This window comes from Rhopilema esculentum, chromosome 21, assembly GCF_057945365.1.
Source record: "Rhopilema esculentum isolate cy_ngs chromosome 21, ASM5794536v1, whole genome shotgun sequence".
In the NCBI taxonomy this organism is placed as follows: Eukaryota; Metazoa; Cnidaria; class Scyphozoa; order Rhizostomeae; family Rhizostomatidae; genus Rhopilema; species Rhopilema esculentum.
In genome coordinates this window covers 11,934,330-11,960,701 of record NC_142835.1, presented here as the reverse complement: position 1 = coordinate 11,960,701, position 26,372 = coordinate 11,934,330, and the positions used below count along the sequence as shown (strand labels likewise).

Here is a 26,372-nt window from a genome sequence, read left to right as displayed (position 1 = left end):
CAATTCTGATTCTATCTGTCCACTTGATCTCTAACATTCTTCTATAGCATCATAATTCAAATCTTGTATTAGGCCATACAAAATTAATAAATTGATTCTCATCAGTGCCCGTATCGTATTTTGGTGCCATCTTGATTTCTTTGGAAACTAAATTGTGATACAATCCCTGCTGTGTTTTCTGCAAAGATAGTGGAAAGATTGTCCAAGTCCAATCTATCTTAAAAGCTCTATTTAGCCCCCTTTTAGATATTTCTGCAATACACTCTCATCTCTTGTTAGTCCCCCTTTGTTCATTTACGCAAAATTTTAGCTATGGTAAAGGGTTGCCAACACAGAACTTGCCCTACCAAACATGCTTTCGCATATTAAGGGAGGGTTGCTCTCATCCCAAAAAAAATTTCTTTGAATTTAAACAAGATGGGGCTGAGCCCTGAGTAACCTTCACAACACCCTGTTATTATATTTTTATTACCAATTGGCGTCCATTTTGGTTTTTTAAAGCTACGACAGAAAAGTGGAAGACGTAACAGCTGTTTAGGCCATATATATATAGCTAAACAGCTTTAGAACATATACAAAATATATAATAATAAACCACCGCACGCCAATTTTTTTGAGTCAATTTTCAGATGAGAATGAACTAATAAATTTTATATGGCCTTGTGGTGCAATATTAGGTCACTAACTATAGCACGACTAGGTACAATATTTACTAAAATATTTTTTCAAAGGAAAAGCCTCTCGATGACGAAAATTTTTATTCTTTTTGCTTCAACTATGGTCAGCGGTCGGAGGGAGAAGAATTAAAGGAAACCATACCGGTTGAATTTAAAGTATAAGCAAGTTACTAGATGCTTTTACTTAACGGAAAATGAAAAGCAATTGATAGAAACTTGCAGCTGAGCCGGCAGCCCCTAATGACGTTGGTCATAAGGAGAGAAAGAAGCGGGACTAAAAATTTGCTAAAGCATCACCTAATAGAGAAAGGCAAATCAATGGTAACTTCAAGGTATGAGAAAAGGATTATAATAAAGGTGGGCGAGTTGTTGAGATGTGAAGGGCAAGAGGTGCGATGATTCGTTACAATTATGAAGAGTTTATCTCCTTCTCCGCAACGCCCTATTTCCCGATATGCAACTCTTTGGATCCCAGAGTAACTGAAAGTTAACCACTGAATAAACCTATATTGTATCTAGCTACCTCTAGCACATTTCTGCGCTTTAAAACGTCTGATTCTTGCTACACTTGATTCCTTTTCAGGCACTTCTGTGGGTACCCTTAATCACAGTCGAGCCCGTAGCCAGGTCTGTGGAGTATGGGTGGCAGATCCCCAGACCTGTTGCAGGCAGACGTTTCAGCAAGTCTTTTTTTGAGTTTTGCTTAGTAGCGAAAATTTTTTTGAGCGCCAGGCACCATCTTAAGAGGCTCCAATAAACATAGTATATAGGTAATATATGGATAATAAGAGATCCAAATAAACAATATTCTTGCTCCAGGGGTGGTTTTCTTCCTTTTTGTCAGGACTGACCTTCTCGTATACCATTACATCCAGTGCAGTTCATGAACCTATTAGTCCCCATCTTGATCCCTTCTGAGTGATGATTTTCAGATTTCGCGCCATTTTTCTTGAAAGCCAGCCTCGTATTAAAAGAAAAACAACAACAACGCAAATTAAAAACAGATGAGAAAGAGGGTTTCACAGTGGAGAGCGGATCGAAGAATCGATACCTGGAAAGAACGTTGCTTCGTATGGCCATTCTTTGAGAATATTTTTGCTTTTCTGTCTGCTAATAGCAATAATGTGCTCCTTGTCAGTATCAATCAGCACATCAGTCAGCAGAACAATTTGGTTGAAACAGTTTAAAAGCGACAGCAACTGCATAATGCGCCCCAGGTAAACTCCGCAAAGATTTCACCTTCATTTAAGGAAAATTTTGCTTGCTAGACGAGTATGAACAAAGATATTTGCTAACCTGGGGTTCTTGAAATATTAATGCGTAATTTAGCTACATCCAAAGCCAAAGAGAGTTGCAAGAAACTCTGTGAAAAGTATTGTTAGCTTTTCTCGATTTTTTTGTTTTGTTAAAACGATGTCGTCAGAAATCATGAAGGCAGAAAAGTGGAACCCAGTGCGATGCACTTTAAGAAGATCCTTAGGCCTTTTTGGCTGTCATCAGTTCAGAGAAACGGCGCTTGCATCGAAGTCATTTGTCCAGAGGCTTGAACTGTCCTGTAAGTTGAAGTTCCACGATGGATGCGTGAATTCATTGAATTTCAATGACGAAGGGGATCTAATTGCTTCTGGATCTGATGATTGCAATGTTGCTGTCTGGAACTGGTTGCAAAATACGAAGTCGCCACAAATCTGGTATGACAGTGGACACAACAGCAATGTTTTTCAGGTACATACATTAGTACCAAGTCTCAATTTGTAGCTTGACTGTTTATTTTTATCATTTTTTAATTAGTTAGTTTATCTCACGTGTTGAAATATAATTTTTTGATAAAACAAAAATCTGGAAACCCTCTTTACTTTTAAAAAAAGGCAAAACCACTTCAAAAAAATAAAATAAGATCTTGTTTTTCCAGCTATAGAAATGTCAAGATCTGTTAATGATTTTGTAACATTCTTTTTCTAAAATTGTCTTGGTTGCTGGTTTAATTCTGCTTCAGTTTTGATGGTTTGGTAATGGCATATTTTCATTAAGTAAATAGTTTTACTTTATCTTACCAAATAGTTTTACTGAAGAAAATAGTTTAACTTTATCCTTTTCACTCAATTTTTTGAATATTACACCTAGAGACTTATCAAAAGTTGTCAAAACATATATGCTGATCAATTTAGTGAAAATTGAGAAAAGTGAAAATTTAGACGAAGCTTTACATTTAGCTGCCATTTAACAAGATGAACACTTGTGAAAAATTATTAGAACTATTTTCAACAGCGTTGCTGAAATTACTTTAAGAAAATATAATAAGTGTTTGTTTTTCAAGATGCAAGATGTATGTTTTTTAAGTAGAAAAAAGTTTGAAGACAACTATTTTGGTAGCAAATAGGAAATACCGCAATACGCTGAGAATAAATACACGTAAATCAGTAAAGGCGAAATATATTGTACTTTGTTGTGTATTCTCGACGTATTGTGGTGTTTCCTATTTGCTACATTTTTATTGACTTTTTGCCGCAAGAACTCCTTGGAGCCTGTCAAGCAGCCTGCTACAGTGACCTTTTCTTCATTTACACAACTATTGTGGTGAGAGGGCACCCCATTGCTTAAACAGCCAGAAAAATTTTTAAATTTATCTATGAATCTTTTCCAAATTATTTGAAAGTTTAAATATGCATATATATGTAAATTTCTTTGGGTGGGCTGTTTTTCTTTTATTGAAATCCCTAAACCCCAGCTCCTTGAATGACCGACAAATCAGAGCACTCGAACAGATTTCTCTGATTAGCTTAATTTCCATTATATGAAGCTCCTTTCATTAACCAGTTTATGCATTATTGGTAACCAGAGAATCCTCACATTATTAACATTCATTTGATATAAACAGAATCGATAATATTATGACATAGTTGTTTGCATGTGTTAAAATGAAAATAAATTGTGTAGTTATAAACTACTGTTTCCTCAAAGGTCTTGTTAAATTATTTTTAGAAGAAAAAGACCTATTTCAGATCAACCTACCTTGGGCACAAAGATGCTTCTTTGTGGTAATGAATAAGCTTCTTTTTGTTATAAAACATATTGCTATGTGCTTCTAGGTACCTACAATCCGGGAAGACAGTGTTGAGGCTTTATACCCCCACCCACCAGTTCAATGTTGATATCTCTGCTTCTAAAATACATATGTGCCAACTTTGAATGGAATTAAAGAGGGGGGGGGGGGAGTAGAGGTTAGTCTATACATGAATTCTACCAAGTATGTGTTTGTGGGTTTGTCTCAAATGCTCTGTTCAAAATTGTAGGTTTAGGTTTTTTAAGCCAATGCTCAATCTTCTAAAAAGTTTAATTGCCTCTAAAAAAATATAACATGAAGTTTCCTTGCAATGGGGCCCAAGTAATAAACCAATTTAGGATTGAGATTTGTGCCATTATGAACATTTTTTGCCATTTTTGATAGAATTATAGTGTCATATTTTTATGTTATTAGGCCAAATTCATGCCTAACTCGAATAACACTACTGTTGTTAGCTGTGCAAGAGATGGACAAGTGAGTATAGAAACTTTTAAAATCACTTTTAATAAACTTTTTGAATCATTGCCGATCAAGGTTGTAATTGTTATTAGGGGCTTTATTTCATATGTCCATCTGGGCCTGCTTAGGAAATCTCATCTTGCATTTCTCAAGGCCTGATTGTATAATAAAAACACACCATTTAGTAATGATGGGATGTTTGCTAGATTTTTGTCAAAATTGAATTGGAATTATATGATAAGAAAATCATGTATCTGCTAGTTGGGAAATTTTTCTCAAGAAGATCCCATACCAAAAAATGAATTTTTGCAGATAATTGAATATTCTTAACTAGATGAGGGGTTTTTGTGCCTTTTGTCCAAATAATGTGCTCGGATTGTCTTCTAACAAGTCAAATGAACTTAAAAAATGATTCACAGCTGCCAAAGATCCTTTGTAACTTAACATTTCAATGTGCCAGAAGCTTCTTGAAAATTAATGGCTTTTGCACCTGAATATTGAATATAGTTGCTGTGCTAGAAACAGAAAGCTGTGCTATCAGGGAGAAAGAGGTTTGCTTGCCACACCTCCAGGATCTCTTTCATTTCACTTGAGAATCTTCTTGTTTATGCTGCATTTTAATAAATTATATTTTATCTTTGAAGACAACTTTCAATATATTTTATAGGTCAGAGTTGCCTTCTTATCTCATGCAAGCCAGTGTCAACAAACAAAACGAGTTGCACAGCATAGAGGCTCTGCTCACAAGGTTTGCATGATTTAATTCATTCGTCTGTATAACAGATGTTTTTAGTGATGGAAGCTTCAACTGAGTTGAGCAAAAAGCTGTAATCGTTAGAATATACATTTATTTTCTGCTCAATACTCATTGAAAGCCCAATGTTGTTTTATTTATAACTGTTGATTTGTTATTGTTGTTAAATGGGCAAAAGTCTTAACTAAGCGACTTAGTTAAATGAAACTATATAAGAAATTTTATCATGCTTCTTAAGTTTTCTCATTAAGAATGATCTTATGTCCTATTTACATGACAGAAACTAACCCAGCTAAGCCCTGGGTTAGTCTAATCTAGGTTGGTTTTTAATAATTTGAACAACTTTCCTAGGTTTGCCATGAGTTTTTACACTATCCCATTTTCAGAAGTGGGTTCCCTCCAGACAAACCTGGGTTAGTTTTAAAAAGATGTTGTATGAATGCAACCAGGAGGTGAACCTTGGGCTTACATATTTTTCTAGATATTCCTTGCAAGTGCTATTTAAACTGGCTTGCTCTCTAATTAATTTAACATCACCTTTTCACTGATATTTTCAGCCCCTAATGACAATTTTTTCCCTAATAGCTGTCTATTGAACCTGGTTCACCTCACATGCTTCTCACTTGTGGGGAAGATGCTATAGTGTTTAGTATTGATCTGAGAGACCCAAAACCAAATAAGTATGTTCAATTTTGATATCTGATGTTTGTTTGTTTTTTTTTCACTTTTGCAAACAATATTTGAGCAAGCTTTATGAGCAAAACCACTTATCTTTTAATCATTCTTACAATAGCAACTCATATGGTTTCATGTTTAAGGTCAATGTTGTGGACATGTTTTTCAGCTTCAGTATTAAATTTTATATCACCTTCATATGAGGTCAGAATAAGACAAGAAGTTCACAAGAGTTTTCAAATTCTTCCAGCAAGCAAAATAATATTGAATATGAATGTTTTTTATATTTTCTCATTATGAATATAGTCAGATATACTGCTAAAATGTGGACCAGTGGTCAAGGCATTCGTCTTTTTATCTGAATGTTGTGGGTTCGAGTCCTGTCAGGATAACTTTCCACAAGCCTCCAGCCAACTCAACTCTCTAACCTTCGAGGTCGCTAAATGAGTACTCAGGGTTTTCATTCTAGAATATTAATCTGGAGGAACAAACAGCAAGTCCACATCAGCTATTAGCCACCACAACCGTAGCTAGTTTCAACAAATAATCTTGCTTGCTTGCACCAGTATGTGACAAAGGGCTGTTTGAATTCTTTTAGATCTAGAACATGTTGTCCTCAGGGCAGTTGCTTTAGAATAAACAATAACTTTGATCAAGCTTTTTGTTGGAAGCAAGCCAGCTGGAAAATAAATTGAACTTATTACAAGCTGCTTGATGACCAATATTTTTAGACTGATTCCCTTTTCATTTAACTTTCAAGACTTTTTTGAACAAACATGTCTTTTCCAGATTGTTTTGTTTGCACAATAGCAAGCACAGGAAGGTGCCTTTGTATTCAATATTTTTGAATCCAACAAACTTGAATGAGTTTGCAGTTGGAGGACGAGATCAATTTGCAAGGTATTATTTCGGTTATTACTGGTAATAGTATGATAGTAGAAAGGTGGTATCACCATCCAGCGCGAGGATTTTGAAATCAAAATGTGCTTAGTGTTATTTTTATATAAACCAGGTGCACTATATCGAAGCTCGGGCGTAGATTCTGAACTTCGATGTTATCCTTTCATAACAGTGGAAATTTGCGAGATATGGAGGCAGTTGTACCCAAAAGTGTCAAAAGAAAGTAAGTGAGTAATGGCAGCTGTTCAAAAGGAAACATCAGTCTAGTTGCGAGATGATTTTTTGGGAAACCTTGTTGAAAAACGAGAATCTAAAAACAATCAATTGATAAAAAGTTGTTTGAAAAAAGCACGGAGAATGCCCCAATTTTGTATGAGCTGCTTTTAATTGCTGTGGAAGGCAACACAAACTTCATTTTGCTGTAAATTCAATTTTAATTTTTTAGATTGCCGTTGCATATGCGTTTCGGTAACTTTATGCATATCGGTCCGGGTACACAAACGCATGGCAATTTTGGTTATGCAAAAATGTACCCAAGCAATGGAACAATAGGGTACCAAAAAATGGTTGAATTAGGCATGCAAAACGGTCCAGGTACACAAACGAATGACGCTGACTACAGACCCAAGTCTCCGTGGTTCGATTCTCTGGCATGACCAAACTTTCACCCAAAGTAAAGAGAGTCGCCAGCTCTCTGTAATTCCAGGCGTAGGAATGAACTGTGGTCACATCGAGGGGAAGGACCAGGACACTGCTCGATAAGCATAAGCTTCTCAGTGTCCCAAGAACTACCTTCGGGTGCTAGTTAGAAACAAACACAAATAAAATCACATGATTTGAAACATATTGCGTTTCACAATGTTACACTTCTGCATAGGGTACCGAAACGCATATTAAACTGGCTTTAATGTTGCACGAATTCGAGAGCCGTTTGTTTTTCAAAAGCATACAAAAGTTTTCTATAAATGGAGTGTATGACGTTTGTCAGTTCCTATGCATCGAATAGAAAGCCCTCGGAACTGAAAATGGTCTTGACTAAACAAATATAAATTATAGGAGGTTGATTCGTAAAGGTAAGAGATCCTGGTTTCTGAAATGAGAGTGTCCAAAAATAGAAGGAAGACTTTATAAACCCATTTAACGATGATCTGGATTCTTGCAAATTTTACCTGCCCATTTCCAAAGTTCCTTTTTAACAAAGACAACTCGAGATGGAAGAATGCTTGAGTAAATTGAGGAGATGTGACTTGAAAGTGAGGCTGACATTAGCGCATGTATTTTTCAATGAAGCCTTTTGTCTTCAACTTAATTTGAATATAGCTCGGTAAAGCGGAATCATGCATTATATATGTTGCTTGGGGAGGGTATTGTTACAGATGATGTCAAGAGGTGATAGCTACATTATTGCTAATTGGCTACATATCACGATGAAGTGGGTACAATTATCGCATATTTTGTAAAGCATGCGAAGGGAAGTTTCGGGAGGACACTGTGTTGTAGGCTCGTTTTTTATAAGAGCTGGTTTTCCATTAAATTCTCCTGGCTACGTTTTTCGGTCAGTATGACATTAAATGGAGCAGAGAAATATCGGAGAACTCCGAATTCGATTAATTGTGATCTGGGAAAAATGCAAAGAAAGGCTTTGCAAAGATGTGCCTAGTGTGCTTAGAAAGACGCAACCTGTGCTGGAGACCCATAAAAGACGTCCGGAGCTGTTAGGAGTTTGGAGGCAGAGATGCAGTGGCATAGTAGTCAGGTGTTTGGCCTTGAAAAGTCAGTGTGCGAAATTTCTGGGGAAAAAAGCCTTGATTTGGTAAATGATGCTAGAAAAGAATTTTTTGCGTAAGAATGGAGAAAAACGAGCAAGTACCAGATATATCTCTTCTTGCGCCCTGCCAATGGAGCTTTGCGAATTATAGTCCACGTTCAAAGCATACATTCTACATGTAGCGAAACGCATATAGGCCGAAGATTAATGAACTATGGCAGATTAATGTTCTTTTAATAAATTGTATATCTATCCACGTGTTTTTAATGAAGTAGCAGTTTTTCATGTTTGCTCTTCGCTCTTGATATGACTCAGTAACATCAAAATTCTGAATTTATGCCCTAGAATTGGTATAGTGCGGCTTGTATAGTGCGAATTGGTAGATACTCCTTCTACTACTTGATTAAAATTTTACAATTTTTGAGTTTGTTCAAGGGAATGTCCAAAAATTTTTAAGAATATCCAAAGTTTCAATCTTTGTTTGAGAAAGAAGACTAAGCAACGTGACCAGGACTTTTTGATCATTTGTAGACACATCAAAGTGAGTTTACCAAAAAATTAAACTTGATTTGGGTTTTAGCTGTTTGTTTGAATATATGCAGTTTTTAGTAAGAAAGGCTTAGAAGATGTAATTTTGTACATGAATGTTTGTAACAATCTAGAAGCCCTATGAGGAGTGTTTTGATTTGTCGAGAGAAATGTGTTGTGGAGTAGCTAAAGATATTTTAATCTCGTTCAAAACTTACTCTGGTTTGTTTTTATTGTAGAGTGTTTGACAGGAGAAGGGTTCTCGAGGTTTGTATTCGATTTGGTTTGCTTTTGCTACAGCATTATTTCAGGCCTAAGGCTACCAAAGGAGATCAGACTTCAACCTTTATAGAATATCAAAAAAGAACCTGATCATCAAAGATGACAATTTTGACAGATAGCGCTGAACCTTACTTTGCACTTTGCTCTCTTCTGAAACTTGTATAAGCTGCTTGATAATATTGTGATGAGAAATATGTTGAAGAGATTCGTTTCATTCTGTAGATCTCTTTCAAGACCCCGTTTACACTGGAGTGATTTATCCGGATAAATTTTCATCCGGATAAAAATTTATGCGGATAGGCTCTCCGTCTACACGAGCGAATTTTATCCGTGTAGATATTTATCCGCTTTGCCGTACAAATATTTATCCTGCTACGAAAGCGAATAAATTTTTGTCCGGATAGAAAATTATCCGGCAAAGGGGAGTGTAAACAGTTTTATCCGGATAAATTTTTATACGCATACACAGTGAGGCTATTCTGTTTCATATTGAGACCATTTAAATATGATAACGAAACGGCGCAAGAGAAAAAATCGGCGCACTTTTGTTAATATTCCATGTCATTTTCGCTGTTTCCTGAACTATCATGGATGAAAGTTCACTTCAAACATCACACTATCTCTGTGTGCATTTTGAAGCTCTGTAGCTGCTGCAGCAAGGCTAAACGCTCTGCTAGCTGTTCTATCTGAGAGATCCTATAGAGTTAGCCAACGCAACTTGGAATCAATAGTTGACGATAGCAATTCACGGCTACAAAGAATAAGTCGTATTCTCAAAGCTTCAAGAAGAAATCGACGACCTCGCTGGTTCTGGGAAAGACCTTGGAGCAGCATGTGAAGTTCTTATCAGCCTTCTTGCTACTTCCTGTCGATGTATTCTCCGATTTCTTTGGCATTGTCGACTTTATGACAGAAATATGAACGTGTTCACTCTGACATCAATGAAAATTATTTTCGCGCGTTTTTAAATCAAGGGTTGTGCGCATGCCTAATTAAAAAACTCACCATTTAGTTTCACCGTGTAAACGGAGGGGCTAAACGAATAAAATTTTATCTGGTACAACGTAAACGGATAAAAATTTATCCGGATAAAAATTTATCCGGATAAAACACTCTAGTGTAAACGGGGTCTAAGATAGAATAGAATAATCCTAGAATAATCCTCGAATAATCCTAGAATAATCCTAGAATAATCCTCGAATAATCCTGAATAATCTCTCGGTAAGTCAATTCGCTTACATTTTTGCTTTTTCCCTTTCCAGTAAAAGTCTCTCTATTCAAAGCTTCCTTAAAACAGAAAAAATGAAGATATATTCTGGTCTTCTTTAAAGTATTTCGCTTTTTGGGTTGCAGTATCTAAACTTTTTTACATTGCATTCGCTTAGATGCTAAATATCCTTTTTTATCTCCTTTCACTTAACTATTGTCTTTTCACAATTTATGATTATTATAGAGTCACGACTTCTATTTAAAACTGAGTTCTTTTTGCAATCATTAAACAGTGTTATACCTATCTAACAGGAAAAGGAAAATGGGATTTTGAAAACATTTTGTCCCGATCATTTGAAGGTAATCTTTCTTTTGATTTATTTTGCAAAAACAAACCTCTTAGTTTCATCATGTAGACAGAGCCAATAAAGGTACATTAAACTTGTTCCTTGATCCTAGCGTGTTCCTCAAAGAATTACTAGTTGGTTTCCCTTTTTTGCCATTAATGCATGTTCCGTTCACTTGGTGGAAAATCTATGTTATCATTGTCTGATTAGAACATATTTGTACCTTTAATACAGTCTGAACGAACACCTTTTCCTTTTGAAGTTTTGAAGTTTTTATGACCAGGTCAAAATGATCTGATTCATACGATAGGAACAAAGTGCCTGGCACGCCAACATAACATGCCTGGTCTATAATTACAATGGCACAGGTATGTCTGCTTTGTTTTAAAGTCACACAATAAACTGCTGAGATATCCGAATATTTGTGCTGCATATACTGTTAATAAACTCTAATCGACTACAGAATAGTAATAGCATTTTATTCATTTCATTATATGTAGGTCAGAATTGTGAGGAGACTCTGGGTCATCAACTACTAGTCTCGTACTTTTCCCTAAGAAACTATAAAAGATTCCAACAATAAAGATATAGGAACCTAGTGTGATAGAATTTTTGCTTCTTTTGGAAAATATGTCAATAAGAAGTACTGTAATTTCTAGTTATAATTCAGCCATGTTTTTCGGCATTTAGAAATTCTGGCAAGTTACAACGATGAAGACATCTATCTTTTTGATTCAACAATGAGGTGAGACATCGAAACAGTTATTTAAGTTGATTTCGAAGTTTAGGAAAGATTTTCATTGGTTACCTCTTTGAAGGGGCTGGGTCACATTTAAGGCCGCTGGACAATGTTGTTGTGTTGATGCTTGTGGATTGGATGAATCCATCACAGCAGAAACAACAATTGATCGGACAGAAAATTGCAGCCCATCGAGAAGGTTTTAGCGTTTTTTGTTACTAAAAAATTATTTTGATTGATTTCAAACGTATATTTCGACATCAATTCATTGACCAGTCCAGGAAAAAGAAGCCGTATTTAAAGCAGCGTGAACACGAGAAGTGGCCGAAGAAGTGACCGAAGAGATAGCACAGAGACATCTGTCTGAGGAAGCCCAGGTTCATGAAAAGTAAACAATGCTGAAAGCGATGGTTTTAGAATGATTTAGACTTGGCAGCATTGCTGCAAGCATCACGATTTCACGGTCTGCCATTTTGTCAGATACTCAACTTTGACGAACAACTTTGGTAAACAAAACCCTCTTGCACGCAGATTGTCCCGCACAAAATGTTCGTTTATGGTTACGTGACCCAGCTTCTTTAATTGTATCTAAAGAAATGAGGTGAGACTGTTTCAGCCATCTTTTCCGGAAAAGTTAGTCTTTTTTCTTACTATGCCGTTGTCTATGTGTACAGATTAATCTGAAAGAAAATGAGACTTTGGTTAACAACTAGGAGAAACTGTCGTTCTTTCAATTTCTGTTTGCTTCTCAAGAGCACTGTCATGCTATTTTGCCCCGCAGTACCACCCGCAGTACCACACGTCTAAGTACCCCGTACATCTGTGTACATCAAAAATAGTTCGAAGGGAATTGAACAGACTTCCCTTAGCAAATGGGCACCTCCAACTTGTATTTTAGAAAGAAAAACAGAGTTATGGTCTTTTGGATTGAATACTTAATGTGTTTTTTTCTTCTGTGTTATAAAAGGAGTTCTTCGGGTAATAAATTTCTTATTTTTAGTCACGATTATGTAGACATTTTTATCCAAGTAAGCATTGAATGCATGCTCATTCTTGTCCCAGTGATGGAGCAAATTATATTCATCGTTACAAGGGACATCGCAACTCTGCAACAGGTAATTTATGACTTAGTTAATTTATTGATTTATAACTGGCTATCGAATCTTCGTTTCAAAAGAAAACATCCAATGAGTTCGCACTTCTTAGCATTCACCTAAATGTGATTGTCCTTACCCAGAAGAAAACCATGTAATCTCAACCTTCGGTACGGCATAGTTGTACAGCATGTTATTACCTATAATGCTAATGGCTTTTTCGTGCTGAATAAGTGCTCTCAGTGGATTTGTAGTTGTCTTGTTCAGGCACTTCTGATGCCTTCGTTTCTAAGTTATCTGTTATCAACATGTGCAGTAGAAAAATTAGTCTGGTTCAACCCAGTTTCGCGTTTACACTACATCATCTCAGAACACACCTGGGCTGAACCTTGGTTTAACCCACCTCGGTATCTGGGTTGCATGTACCCAGATTCAACCTAGGTAGCTTTCAATTACACCTACAAAAAATCTTACCTGGATTCACTCTACCAAGGTTCAACCCAGGTTCCACCTATGTTGTATAGTGTAAACAATGCTTAACAACCCAGTCCTTTTTTGTCAAGATTCATTTATTAAAAAAATTTTGCATAAAATGTGTAATCTTCAAAATCTCATTTCAGTTAAAGGGGTGAACTTCTTTGGCCCGAAAAGCGAATTTATAGTCAGTGGCAGTGACTGTGGTCATGTTTTCCTGTGGGAGAAAAGCACTCAAGACATTGTGCAATTTCTTGAGGGGGATGAAGCTGGAGTGGTAAGCCTGTGACACATTTTGCTGAAGTAAACATTTTTCTTGTAATTTTTTTACAGATCGATATCAGGTGTGTATTGTTTTTGGTTATCGATACCGTAGTTTTTTGAGATGCCCTTTCTCATATAAGCTATCCGTTAAAAAGCCTACTTTATCAATTGAATTCATTCACCTTGCCCAGTCCTAGCATCTTGCTATTAAAATGCAATTCTATGATTTGATTATATATCCTGTAGAATGTTTTTTCGTGCTAACTTCTATAGCAAGGTATTTTGGAACGCTTTAAGAAATATAACATAAAAATGGAAAACACTTCATTCCGACGAGGAAGGTAAATAAGCAACAGAAAATATTGAAACGGACTTAGCCATTTTGCTTTGCCAGTGTCTGGTAATTTTTGGGTAAGAAAATTTCAAGCCTACCCAGCATGCCAAACAACCACACGACAGGAAAGCCCTGTTCTTAGCTCTTCACAGGTTAAACTTGTTCAACTATTCGCAGGTTAATGTTCTTGAGCCACATCCTACCAGCTGTATCTTAGCAACGAGTGGCCTTGACCACGATGTCAAAGTATGGGCTCCAACTGGCAAGGCAACTGATCTCGATGGCCTAGGAAAGGTATTTGCTCTTGTCTTTTAAAAACTTTTTCTCAAATCGACATCTTCAAAGTCTAGAGACGCAAATATAATTCATGATTTCAGCTAAATGTGGTCTTTCTGTATTTTAGCAAGTGAAAGAGAATGACGACGAGAGACATTCTGAGGCCACCAGATCCGCCAGTCCATTTGATGAAAGATTGCTGTTCATGATGTTCAGACGGTTTCGAAGACGACAGGTATGTCATTTCTCCTATCAACGCAGTGAGAGTGAATCAGTCTCAAAGGTAGAGGTACAAAACTCGTCTTTTAGTTAGACAGTGTATTTATTTACATCTTGGAAATTCAGCTAATCAAAGGACGCAATTCGGAATTTCCGTTGTGTTGCTAATATTGCGTGTGGCTATTTCTAATATGATTGTATTTGAAAAGGGATAACCAACAACAGCATGTGATCACACAGTATTTAAAATAATGGCATAAGGTGACACTGCTTGTTTCACGGCGCAACAGTGGTACTGGCAATCAGTGATACTCCATTTCATGTTTTTTATTAGAAATTGTTTCATCGTGTACAGTGAAAGACTGCCAGGTTATTTGACTTGTTCTTTCAGATTTTTTTTGATAAGTGGATAAATGCAACATTAGAGTTGCTAATTTCTCTAATGGATCGATCACTTTTTATAAATTTGTAATTTTCCCTTTGTATCTCATTTCACGGATTCAAAAATCTTTTGTATTTTCTTCACAGATTCGTGCACACGAGCGGAGACAAGCTAGAGAAAGACTCGACGGTGAGGAGGCGCAAAGTGAAAGTAGCGAAGATGATGATGATGATGACGATGATGAAGACGAGGATGACCTAAGTGAAAGTGACACTGACTCTGAGGAGGAGCCTGCCACAGTGCAATGCGCACCTTCGTGAGCTGCTTGCTGACTTGTATTGGGATGTAGCATAGTTATCATTATAGATCCTCAAAAGATCGCATTAGCAATTGGTAGAACACGGTGCTTGCCTCAGCGCGGCACTGCCTTTCGGGAAATTTGGTACTGAGATTACGCTAAGCTTTTACTAAGCTGCATTGAGATATTAAGCTTGAATGCAAAATCTTTAAATCATTTCGCAAGATGTACCTCTGAAATTAAAAGTTAATGTCACTTTCACGCTATAACTTCCTGATTATTGCCCGGTATGATTTCAATTTAAAGTTTATAGTAAATCGGTTTGATCAGCGTTGTCACTTTTTATAGAATGCCTAACTGTAGGAGTTGAAAAAACGTAATTGAAAAAAACGTAAGTTCAGAAAGGCTATTTTGCTGCACCATTCTGCATGAATCCAGGAGCGCGGGCTGTGGAACGCAAGAGTTACTGTAGGCTGTTGTAAGTATATTTAGAAATCTTGCAGTTGCTTGGACAAAAATGTGATTAGTCGCTGTGTAGAGTTGTATTGCAATAAATTGTTTATTTGGTTTCACTTGAGTCATCAGTGGAATTATTTCTGAATATAATTAGTGTGTATTCAAAGTAAACAGATACAGATTGATGATGCCTTCATTATTAGTGAAAGACAAGGCCAATGGCCTACACAGTACCATGTAAGATATGTGGCCAAACAGCTTTCTAGCGGTCCAATGTTTTACGAAATTTCATTATCAAACTTGAGTGCTCTTCGAAGTGGTAATCCAAAGAAAACACCAGAATCTATACCGAATTGTCAGTCGAAAATATACAATTTAAATGTTTGAAAAACTTGTCAATTATTGCATTTCCAGCCATAAATCCTATGTTTTTACCCTGATTTGGATGTGATGACGATTTAGAGCGTTCCCGTAGCCCTTCAAATTTTGAACAAAGCTCCAAATAATAATAAAATGTAATTAACAAGACTCTACGGATCTATAAACCAAACCAAACAAATTTTAAACTTTGGCATTCCAATTCCAAACTGTCATTTTTTCCAAGTTCATACTAGATTCCTTTTTAACAAAGCCCTATCATTATTATGGTTTCGATAGCTTCATGATGTTTCTATCATGGATTTGTTATGATCACACGAATAGAATAATTTACTTGTCTGATTTGTAAACGCGCATCATCTTTTGTTTTGCAAGAAGTTTCCAGATGAACCCACTGTCCCTTCTTAGCAAAGACTTAATTCCCTTCCATAAATGGATTTATTTGGCATAGGCCATCACTGATTGATATTTCAAACCACTATAAATAAAAAACTGTCCCCCAACACGTCTTTTTAGTGCAACTGTGTCATATCCAAATCCAACATTTATCAAGGCTTTATCCAACAATCACAGAAAAGACAACAAATCAAATTTTGTCCCAATAAACGACTCTGCAAAGGAAACGATAACAAAATATTTTAAATACACAGTATCAGAATACAGTTCCGTGAAGATCGCATTAAGCATGAAACTCAGAGTTCCCAAATCTATGTATGAGTGAAATAATTTTCCACTAAAAATCACCTTTTTCCAAAGCTTGTAGCCTTAGATATTAACAAAAGCTTCAAACTACTGTTGTCATGAAAAAGTCAACATCTTTGGCCGAAAGAGCGTTGTATATAAACAAAAGTCGTCAAAAAATTTTCAGCTGAACAATTTTTTATTCAGAGTAAGCATTTTTACACAGCCTATAGCCTTGACCTTTGAAAATGTTTGAAATCAGCTTTGTTCTAATACTTAATGACTACAAAAAGCCATTTAATAGACTTCGTAAACGAAAAACTTTCATCATTGCATGTTCTTTGCAAAATAAATTTTCCAAACCAACATTTTACCAATTCATCGTCGTTTGTAAAGGAAAAAACAAACAAAGAAAAGACGTCTTGTCAAAAAAAGCCAACATCTCTTACCAAAACAACCACAAAAGGTCATTAGATTCGCCAAACCATGCTTATAGCAAAATAATTGTCTACTGAAAATCCACATTTTTATCAAACTTACTGCCTTGAATCGTAAGAAAAGTTTCAAAAGGGGGTTTTGGCTGAATTAGATTCATATCTTACCGACACGAAATAACGTTCCTCTGTTTGACCTAAACAATTGTTCATTGAACATCAGCAAAACCGTAACAGATTTTACCATAACAATGTCATTTCTGACCAAATGGACCACTATTTCAAATAAAATTACATTGCAGATGAAAAATATTCATCAATGCATAATTTGTGCAAAATATTTTTTCAATTAAAAATCAGCACTTCTACCAAGCCTTTAGACTTGGGTATAAAGAAAAGTTTCAAACAAGGTTTTGTCTGATAAAGTCAAAAATCTTACATAAACGACAACCAAAAGTTTTCAAAAAAGGAATGATATTCACAATAATCAATAGCGTGCTGATTTCACAAAACAATTTTCTATAGAAAATCAACATTTTACCAAGTGCATAACCATTGATATTGAGAAAAATTGCAGTTGACGTTTGGTCTTAGTGAAAGTATTTTGAAAATGCCAGAAACGACCAGAAATTTCCACAGTTGCATATAGGTTTAATTGATTTCTTAGATCACTTAATTCATTTATTGAAAGATTTTGATCATTAAGAGACATAATTGTGGCATGACTTCTAGCGACTTTGGACTGAATTCTTGACAAAAACATCTGTTTTTAAGTATACAATACAATAAATATCATGCATGTTCAGAGAAAAGCGATTTTGCGCACTTTGCACATATACATCCTAGGTTGCAGTGCGCATGCTTGCTTTTGCTTTCTAGGCCATCTGAGAAGCGTTCGAAATGTTGAGATGATCTTTTGATGAAATATATATATCTTACTAATAGATTCATAGCCATTCTGCATCACCTACCCAAAGAAGAAATGGAGATGCCGCCATTTTTACTTCATTTTTGAAGCAAAGAATCAGGGATAGCGAGGTTTATGGAAGAGCCACAAAAACATCTAAATATTTTTATACCGAAAACATCTCCACATACCCTCTAAACAATATCACGATATATTTGAAAAACAATACTAGGTATTAAAATTTCTACATAAATGAATTGCAGTTTATATTTCTTTGTTAATTTCAAACAAACATGCATTGCTATTCGTATGTCATACTTGAAGACCTGGTGCCAGTTCAAGAATGCCTTCGCAGTGTCATCAATCAAGCTCTTAGCAGCGCCATTGTGGCCAGTCCTAAACAAAAAAGCGAAAACGGTGATGCTATCATATGTCATAATTTGCGAAAACTGGCAAAACGGAGATTACGAGATCACGACTATGAGACAATTCATCCGTGGACAAGCAACGACAGCCTATAGCCTTCGAACCTTTTATGTGATTGTACAAAGTACGGTATAAAAAAGTGTTTGGACCTCCATTTCGATATAAACTGAGTTGGGATTTTCCAGACCCTTAAAATGGCACATTGGGAGCATTATATTTCCCTAGGGATCAGGTTGTAATCATATGTCTCTCTTACAGGGTACATTCAGTTTTGTGACAACAGAATACCCAATAAACAATAGTATAGTGAATAAATCCTGATATCTGGAAGTTTCTCACCTAATGCACTCATCTGGTAAGAGATAATCAGGGAAATTTAGAGCTTTTTCCAAGATCAACTGAAAACATTTCAAAACATGCTATCGCTCCTACAAAACAGGTAGAAATTAAATGAAAAATCAACAGAATTCACACACAAAGAGATACTGGAAGCAAAAATATGGTAGAAGAAGTCTTACCGAGAACATACGCAGCAATCAGCTTTTGGTTGATTGACAGGTGCAGATACGGTGGAATGGAGGATGATGCTTTTTCATCGAAATATGTTGGCAGCATCAATGCTAATACGCATGCAAATGACAGCAGCAACACGGGTATGCTTGGTGTCTGTCTTTCAACCATTACATGTCCTGCGGAAAAGATGGCATAGTATAAGAATGGAAGTAAAAAATGTTATTATCTTGCGAAAAAACAAAAGCTCGCTCACCAAGCACTATAGATCCATGACATCATAACATAATTAAAAAGAAAAATTTTCTACAATGCGTAGACTTTAATTGCATTCAAATAGGCTTCTCATTATGCGATGCATAAATTACTAGAGCTTTTTGTGAATATTTGCCATATCTGCAACCCAATGGAACTATGGGCGACACCACTCTAATCACTTTTGTAGCTTATTATTGTAATATTTGTGTCTCTATGATAAGTGTAAGTCTTAGGGTTGTTATGCATTTCCATGCTCCCTAGGCTTTTGTATTGTAATTGATTGTCGTTGTAAATTTTTATGAGAATATAAAAAAAAATTACTAGAGGCCCCATGCATGACTATGTGGTAGACGTGTAATTTATACATGTAGCCCACTAAAAGATTGAACGGCAGAAACATTAAAGAGGGTAGAAAGGTCAGTTGCGTGCACTGATTAAAATTTGCCTCTTCTTGTTGATAACTGGAGCGGGAAAGACATATATCTTTCTGCTTTCCTTCATTAAATATTTTTTCCCCAGTTTTCAGGAGTTCCTTCATTTGACGTAACAGAAAAAGCCTTTTTGTTGCACAAACGTCATTATTCGACCCGATTAGTTACGCTGGCTAGAACTACATCACTTTCCAAAAACTTGTTTTTTATCCTAGCTGACTACAACAATAAAACGTTTTTGAATAATAGTGCTTTGGATTCAGACTTTGGTACTCATCATTGGTAGGCATCCTTCCTTCCCCAATCCGCAATCTAGAGACCAGGTGATCTTTTGTAACAAGCCCAGTTAGCTTTTATTCCCATGGGGCATAGCAGGTAAGCATGGCTTGGGACATGAAATCTGCCTTGGATTGACATGAGGTGGGATGTCGTACATAGCATCGAATCTAACATTGATTGGGGACAAAAATGTCAGCTTGCTGGGGACATAGGGAAATGGAAAAGCAGCCAGGTCATTCGATTCTTTTCAAGGAGGCTTCCAGGGTCGGGTCCCAGAGTGAATGTTTATCAGCAAATTTCTACTGACCAGATGATTATTTCTCTAATCAACTTCTTTTTTTGCAAATTTAGTGCATCAGTAAACCAAAAGTCAAATCCTGCACCAAAATTGTCCCCTTTTCTTCAATTAATAAGCAATAATATCTTACCAGAAGAATGTAGAGCCATTAAACTTTCAATCTGCCTCTTTTGTCTGCTGAGCGCCTTGTCCCTTTCCTAAAAAAATTTAAACACTGATGTATCATGTATAGAAAGAAAAATTCATGTCTGTAGACACTTCTTGTTTTTAGTGAAGCCTTTTTGTGGGTCAACGAAGAATACTTATTTGTTTCTAGCTGACTGGGAGATCAAAAAAGTGACATTATTTTCCAAAAACAGATGCTTGTTTGATACAGTACATCTAATCAAAAGGTGTGTTTTCAACACAATGTTCAGTTTGGATTTGCTTTTTTAGGCATAATTTATAATATCAAATAATCAGCATCAAACTGACCGCAGTCTTATGGCAAAAGTCAATCATTACTAAGAAAGGAACAACCAGTAAGAGATTCATCAAATCAGAAATTAGGAATACAATATCTGTAATATATAATCTTGAATATGAAATGTAAAGTCCGGAAATCTGAATACAAAATCCAGAAAACAGAATACAAAACTCAGGATATGGAATACAAAAACAGCAAAATATATTATCTGTAAACTGGAATGTAGAATCCAGAATAAAGAACTCATACAAAATCTGGAATCCAGAATATAGAAATCCAGAATAAAGAAGACAAAATCTGATAAATTTGTGTTTTTTTATTATTGTTTCTACCTAGCATCCAAAGGTGGGTTTTAGGACACTTATAAGCTAGGCTTATCAAGAAGTGTCCTGGTCCATCCTCTTGATGTGTCCACACCTCGTGATTCCTACCCCTGGAACTACATAGAGCTGGTGACTCTGGGTGTAAGGTTGGTCATGCCAGGGACTCGAACCACAGACTCTTCGGTCTGTAGTCACTGCCTTTAACAACTAAGGCATCCCGCACCTTCGGATATATAAAATCTCTAATCCAAATACAGAACTGACCTGTTTTGAGTCTCCAGAATGTGCCAAAAGGCGCACTGGAATGTCTTTTCTTCCAAGAACTTCAGAGGTACCATTTTCAATCACATGAATTCGAAATTTGTCATCTTGAGAATGTGCTAGATTTATCTCTGTTATTCTGATGACTCTAAAAAAATGGGGAAAAACAGATGACTAAGAAAATTCAATGTGTAGACCCACCAATTAACATACATCTACAAAACAACCAGCATTATTTCTAGGAACATTCAACTTAATGTATTTGACCATGTCCAATTCATACTTCAACTGCCCAGTGAAAAAGGTTTGAAAACCTTACAAGATTTTGGCTATGCAGAGCTGCCCCTAGTTTATTACCCTTGTTTATCATTAGTCTAGCAGCAAACTGGTCTTCCCCTAATTAGGCTATTTTCTTGATAGAGTTTTGAACTTGGTTAGAAGCCTTGATGGAGCAATAAATTTTTATTTGACCATAAATGATTGTCATTGGTTTGCTCCTGAAAAAAGGGAACTATGAAACATCAACATGAAAAATGAATGTGGTACATGTTACATTAGATCACAACAACAAAAACTATTTTCCATCATGTTCCTTGTAGCCTTGTCTAACTGTTGCAAGCCTTTGGTCCATTCCTCAATATTTTAGGTTTCTGTCAGGCCTCATATCTAGAGAAACTTCCACTTTTTAGGCAGACATTGTCTAACCAATGCTGGTCAATCTCTCAAAAGATGTTTGGTAAAATCAAAGAAAATATATTTACATGAAACAACTTGCATTCTGATATTTTTAATGGCTAACATATTTGCTTGTCTTTTGCAACAAAGATTCCATTTTCTTAAACTCAATTTAGATAGATGTACCATTGTTTGACAATGATAACTTCACCACAGGCAACTCAAAGAATCAGACAATTTTTAAACTCCTTGTCTTCTATCAGTTCGATTTTATCAAATACATTCAGGGCAATTCACATTGTATGTATGCAGGACAATGAAGAAGGGGGCTGATTACCTTGAAGTACGTATGCAAAATGTTTTCAGCAAGTGTTCTTTCAAAAAAGCTTTGATAATTGGTATTAAGTTGCAACCATGAGATGTGATGCAGATCATTTGCATTATGTGGGCATAGAGCTAGGTACATATTCATCACCACAATAAATGGTTCTTTATTATTGATCTTAGAGAAAACATTTACATATTATATTTTGTATTTTGTGTTTTCATTGTAATGAAAAGTTCCCTTTCACTGTGTTGTCTCTTGCAATGTCAAGAGGGGGCTTGACTCAATTAGGGTACATATGCAAAGGGGGACAGGATGGCCAGCATATAAGGGGGGAGGGTGATAGAAAATATAAGAAATTTACGTACTACGTGAATGACTCCTTCCCTCTATTCTTCTGTTTAACAGTTCTATGGAACCAAATTCCTAACTTTTGACACTTAATATAATTCCTATTGTTCTAAATGTTTTGAGAATGTGCCTAAATTATGGTTTCCTTTCTTACAATACTGCGTTTCCAGTAAGTAGTTTGAGATTCCTCAGGTATAAGGTGCCAGGGGGATCAAAATTGGCTGCAATATATTTTATTTTGCCTACAACAACCATTGATTTCTGGAAGTGTAGTTGGAGCTTTTGCAGCTGAAGTTTGGCTTGCTTGCCTGTATGCAATTACAAGTGAGTTTAAGTATCCAACTTGGATGATATAATGATATCAAAAAGAGATATCAAAAAAGAGAAGAAAATATTAACTCACATATCTATACAACATTTTGGTTTGATTGCTCCCTCTGATTCAACAACACTGTACTTTCTTGGGTTATTACAAAAAACTGAAAAATTGAAATTCTATTTAGTACATAATATAATTGGAAATTTCACAAATTGAGCTTGGTGCACATGAAAAAAATTACATCAAGAATCACATAACAAATTTCAATTCACGAGATTCCCTGGTATTTCATTCATATATTTAAATGCTGTTTGTAATTGAAATTCGTTCTATTATAAAATAAGAAACAAAGAGTACCTAACAGATATATCTACAAATTGTATTCATTGTGAAATTTCAGATGATAAATTGTCTTTGAGTTATTCATTTTTTTAGCTCTACTGTCATTTTATCTTGAATGCTTAATGGCAATCTGAAGGAAGTTTTCAGGCTAAAAGTTTTAAGGTCAAGCAAGGGGATATTTTGAGAAAACACCTACCTTTAAAACTTATTCCAAATTCGTATGGGTTGTACAGCGTAAGAACCTGTTTGTGAGTGAATTGATCATCCGCAAAAAAGTTTAATGATGTCGGGAAAACAAAAACTGGCAACTTCCCTTCCGCAAATTGGTCTGAATTCTCTCTCTTCATCGACTCCTTTGTCGAGTTCCTATTCGTTTGGCCTCCCTTCACTTAGGCCAACCATACGACTTCTCAGAAAAAGAATTGCTGCTTACCATTTATTACAGTGGTTCACCAAAGCTTGAATCACCACCAATAATCTCTCTCAAAACTAGAGAACTTTAAACCTGAGAAATGACTACAGGCGTCAGACGAGAAAGGGGAATATTAATTCCCTATCTAGGCCTCTGACGCAAGCAGTAGCAAAACAAAACAAATGGAGCTGCGCAGCTTTCCTCCACAGAAGCTTAGTTAATTGCTCGAATCTAACACTTGATGAAACAAAAATTACCGATTAAAAACAACAATTTATTAAATGCAAAACCACGGATAAGTAACGGATAACTAATCATGAAAAGTTATTAATGTCTAATAATCCGTTATAATCCGTCCGGGCTCGGGTCCCCCCCCCCCCCCAAATCATCGATGTAGTCGGAAAATTCGGGCTTTCTTCGGATAATTGACAACCGTTTAACGTGTCGAAATTGCTCCAAGAAAACGCTCTGAAAGGCATTTTAAGCTAATTTAAGGGGTGTAATTGCCAAATTTTATCTGCATTTTCCTTTTTACCCCTAGGAGCCTCTATAACCTCTCTGTGCCCTTTTGCAAAATTTGAACATAACATAGCTGATAAAATATTAGCCAGTACTAAATAATCAATCAAACAATGTATGACCAAAATCAAAACTGCTTGTGAATTGTATAATTAATTTCAATTTCGTAAAGATTAGCCGAAATTTCCATCGGATTCTTCCGAATAAAAGTTATTTTCAAACGTATTTCTCAAAGACAAAAACAAGATAAAATCCATAAAATGGACGTACGACTTTTCATAAGTGTAATCGGTTGACCTCTTGTATCATCAATTGTCTTAGATGAGACATCGATCTCGATATAAAAAATCATAAATGGAATGTTCTTCTTGCTACTTAATTATAGCGTGGTCAGCAAAGATTTCTAAAAGGTCCCGTCAGAAAATCATCTATTTTTATCAAAATGTGCAGTCTCTTAAAATTAGACATGATCCAGGATGTTATCTTGTTGAAAAATCGTAGGCCTGGACCAACCCCCTCCCCCCTAATGAAAGCCTGAATTTCCGCCACTGAAATAGCCTCAGAAATCAGAAAGTTGAAAATTTACAAGAGCATGCACTAAGATTTCTTTATAATTGTCATAAAAACTCATATGAATCATTTTGCATTATCCAATCAGCATTGCAGGAGCAGAAACTACAGGAGGCTTTAATGCCATAACTGTATAGCTGCTATGGTATATTATGATAAACTCGGGTATAATCAGTAACCTAGCCAGGGTTATAAGATTGTGGGGGGGGGGCAAGAGTGAGCTGGGTAAGGGGAAATTGGGGGTCCACGCCCTTTTGAACGCCAGAAAACGCCCTTTTTAGATATATATTTTGTCATTGGGGGGTGTCGGTCCCTTTTGCCTCTTCCTCACTACGCCGCTGGGTATAGTGGTATAAAGCAGGGGTATGGTGCTATGAAAAGCGCAAGAGGGCACACGAAAGAATTCTCAAAATACTCATTAACAGGTGATAAATTTACTTTGGCGTAGCAAAACTTTATTATAAACTGATGTGGAAAAGCTCTGCAATACAGGCAGGTGTGACTTCTTAAAAAGTAAGCAAGGGGGTTCTAGGGGCATTTCAGTAAAATAGGGTGTGGTTTTGTATGTCCATGCCCATCTCTTTACAGGGCAAGCAAACGCCTTTCATAATGGTTTCCGTTTCTGAGGCAGTGCAGCATTAGGAGAGACCGGAAAACACGATTTATTACAAATACCCTCAAAGGGGCAGATATTATTTGAACATATGCTAGGAATAAAAGAATTAACAGTTCTTGTGCAGCGTATGTCAAGATATTTGCAAATAGACCTGTTAAGGACTAGATCAACGCACAATTGTTTAGGAAGACTGTTTTGGAGCATCCCAAAATCATGAAAAAGTTTAACAATAGACTCCTACCCCTGCCCTTCTCCCCGTAGAATTCACCACTGAATACAAGATTGTGTATACCTCTTGGTGCCTTGGTGTATACCACTCTCCTTGCATCTATTCTTTGCATTTTTTACTCTCAAGCCTTTTGCATACAGTTTACAAATTAAATCGTTTTAGTGGCAAATTTTGTTTTGTTTCGTTCCTGCCCCATAATCTTCTTTCCAAATTCCGATCAAATTTTGATCAATAGTGGAAAATATCGTTTTGTGTTATATCTAGAGCGTAGATAGGGCACTGGGCCCCAACAATTTAATGGCTTTCCCAGTGTCCAGTATCGTCAGAACCCGGGGCTGGGGGAGGGGGGTTTCCTTTATAACAGTGTACTGAATAAGAAGGAACATGAGTCCCCCCTCCCCCCAATATGAATTTCGTTTCGACGGTATTGGTGTCCAAGATAACATGCTGATCCATTCAAATATTATACTTATAATGTTTTTGAATCTGAATGAATTATTCAATATTAACAGCTTTGCGAATATTGATCGAGCTGCCTTGGTATTTGCTTCCATCATACAGCTTTTATCAAAATTTCGACACAAGAGCATTACCGATACCAAAAAGTTTTTTCCCGAAAAATTAGGAGTGGCCTTTGAAATTTCATCGTTCTATTATCAACTCCATTTGTTACTTAGTTAGTGGCAGAAATATCGTTGCTATGTCGAGTTTTGTTTTGTTTTATGCTGTCTTGACTGTAAAACTCGTATATAACCTGCTAATACAGTAAAAACCTGCTTGAAGACCCGGGGGGGGTACTTATATATATTTAGGATAGGGATGCTCAGGCTGGGGGTACGAGCCATCAGCCCAAGAAAGTAATTTTTAGAATAGCAAATTTTTAGCAAAGTCTTGTCTTGCACACCAAAAAAATAACAAAGAAAAGGGTACGAATTTTCAAGGTATTATATGGACACAAAGAAATCAAATATACGGAACTCTTTTTTGACTCTTGTTATTTTTATGGAAGTTCCTTACATCATTCTGAATACTCTTATGTAGTTTTCATCTGCAATCAATGAAAAATAAGTCATGTTTAGTGTGTAAACCATATTTTTCTCTATTTATTAAAATTTTCTCACATTCAAGACCCAAAAAAATAATTCGGCATTTAATGAACCTAA

General features: G+C 36.1%; 2 protein-coding genes across 2 annotated transcripts; one reads left to right on the top strand and one right to left on the bottom strand.

Annotated features, from left to right (window-relative positions):
* Positions 1-1,675: 1,675 nt before the first annotated feature.
* Positions 1,676-15,313, top strand: LOC135684475 (DDB1- and CUL4-associated factor 8). The gene is made up of 14 exons (XM_065200055.2): positions 1,676-2,402; positions 4,156-4,215; positions 4,868-4,948; positions 5,540-5,634; positions 6,419-6,529; positions 9,065-9,092; positions 10,629-10,676; positions 10,974-11,031; positions 11,354-11,408; positions 12,465-12,517; positions 13,117-13,247; positions 13,746-13,862; positions 13,972-14,079; positions 14,592-15,313. Exons 1-14 carry the CDS (start codon positions 2,091-2,093, stop codon positions 14,763-14,765), a joined length of 1,431 nt encoding a protein of 476 aa, XP_065056127.2. The 5' UTR covers positions 1,676-2,090; the 3' UTR covers positions 14,766-15,313.
* Positions 15,314-17,750: 2,437 nt separating this feature from the next.
* LOC135684476 (motile sperm domain-containing protein 1) lies at positions 17,751-23,456 on the bottom strand. Its single transcript, XM_065200056.2, has 6 exons — positions 23,060-23,456; positions 22,606-22,681; positions 20,855-20,999; positions 19,932-19,998; positions 18,544-18,714; positions 17,751-17,995 (listed from the first exon to the last, which is right to left on the bottom strand). Exons 1-6 carry the CDS (start codon positions 23,208-23,210, stop codon positions 17,964-17,966), a joined length of 642 nt encoding a protein of 213 aa, XP_065056128.1. The 5' UTR covers positions 23,211-23,456; the 3' UTR covers positions 17,751-17,963.
* Positions 23,457-26,372: the final 2,916 nt, after the last annotated feature.

Excerpts from the sequence above, each read along its gene's own strand:
- LOC135684475 (XM_065200055.2), top strand. The coding sequence starts at position 2,091 with ATGTCGTCAGAAATCATGAAGGCAGAAAAGTGGAACCCAGTGCGATGC. Across the intron at positions 4,949-5,539 it reads ATAGAGGCTCTGCTCACAAG|CTGTCTATTGAACCTGGTTC; the intron begins GTTTGCATGATT and ends TTTCCCTAATAG. Across the intron at positions 5,635-6,418 it reads AGAGACCCAAAACCAAATAA|ATTGTTTTGTTTGCACAATA; the intron begins GTATGTTCAATT and ends TGTCTTTTCCAG.
- LOC135684476 (XM_065200056.2), bottom strand. The coding sequence starts at position 23,210 with ATGAAGAGAGAGAATTCAGACCAATTTGCGGAAGGGAAGTTGCCAGTT. Across the intron at positions 22,682-23,059 it reads ATTTGGAATAAGTTTTAAAG|TTTTTTGTAATAACCCAAGA; the intron begins GTAGGTGTTTTC and ends TCAATTTTTCAG. Across the intron at positions 19,999-20,854 it reads ATTCTGGAGACTCAAAACAG|GAAAGGGACAAGGCGCTCAG; the intron begins GTCAGTTCTGTA and ends AAATTTTTTTAG.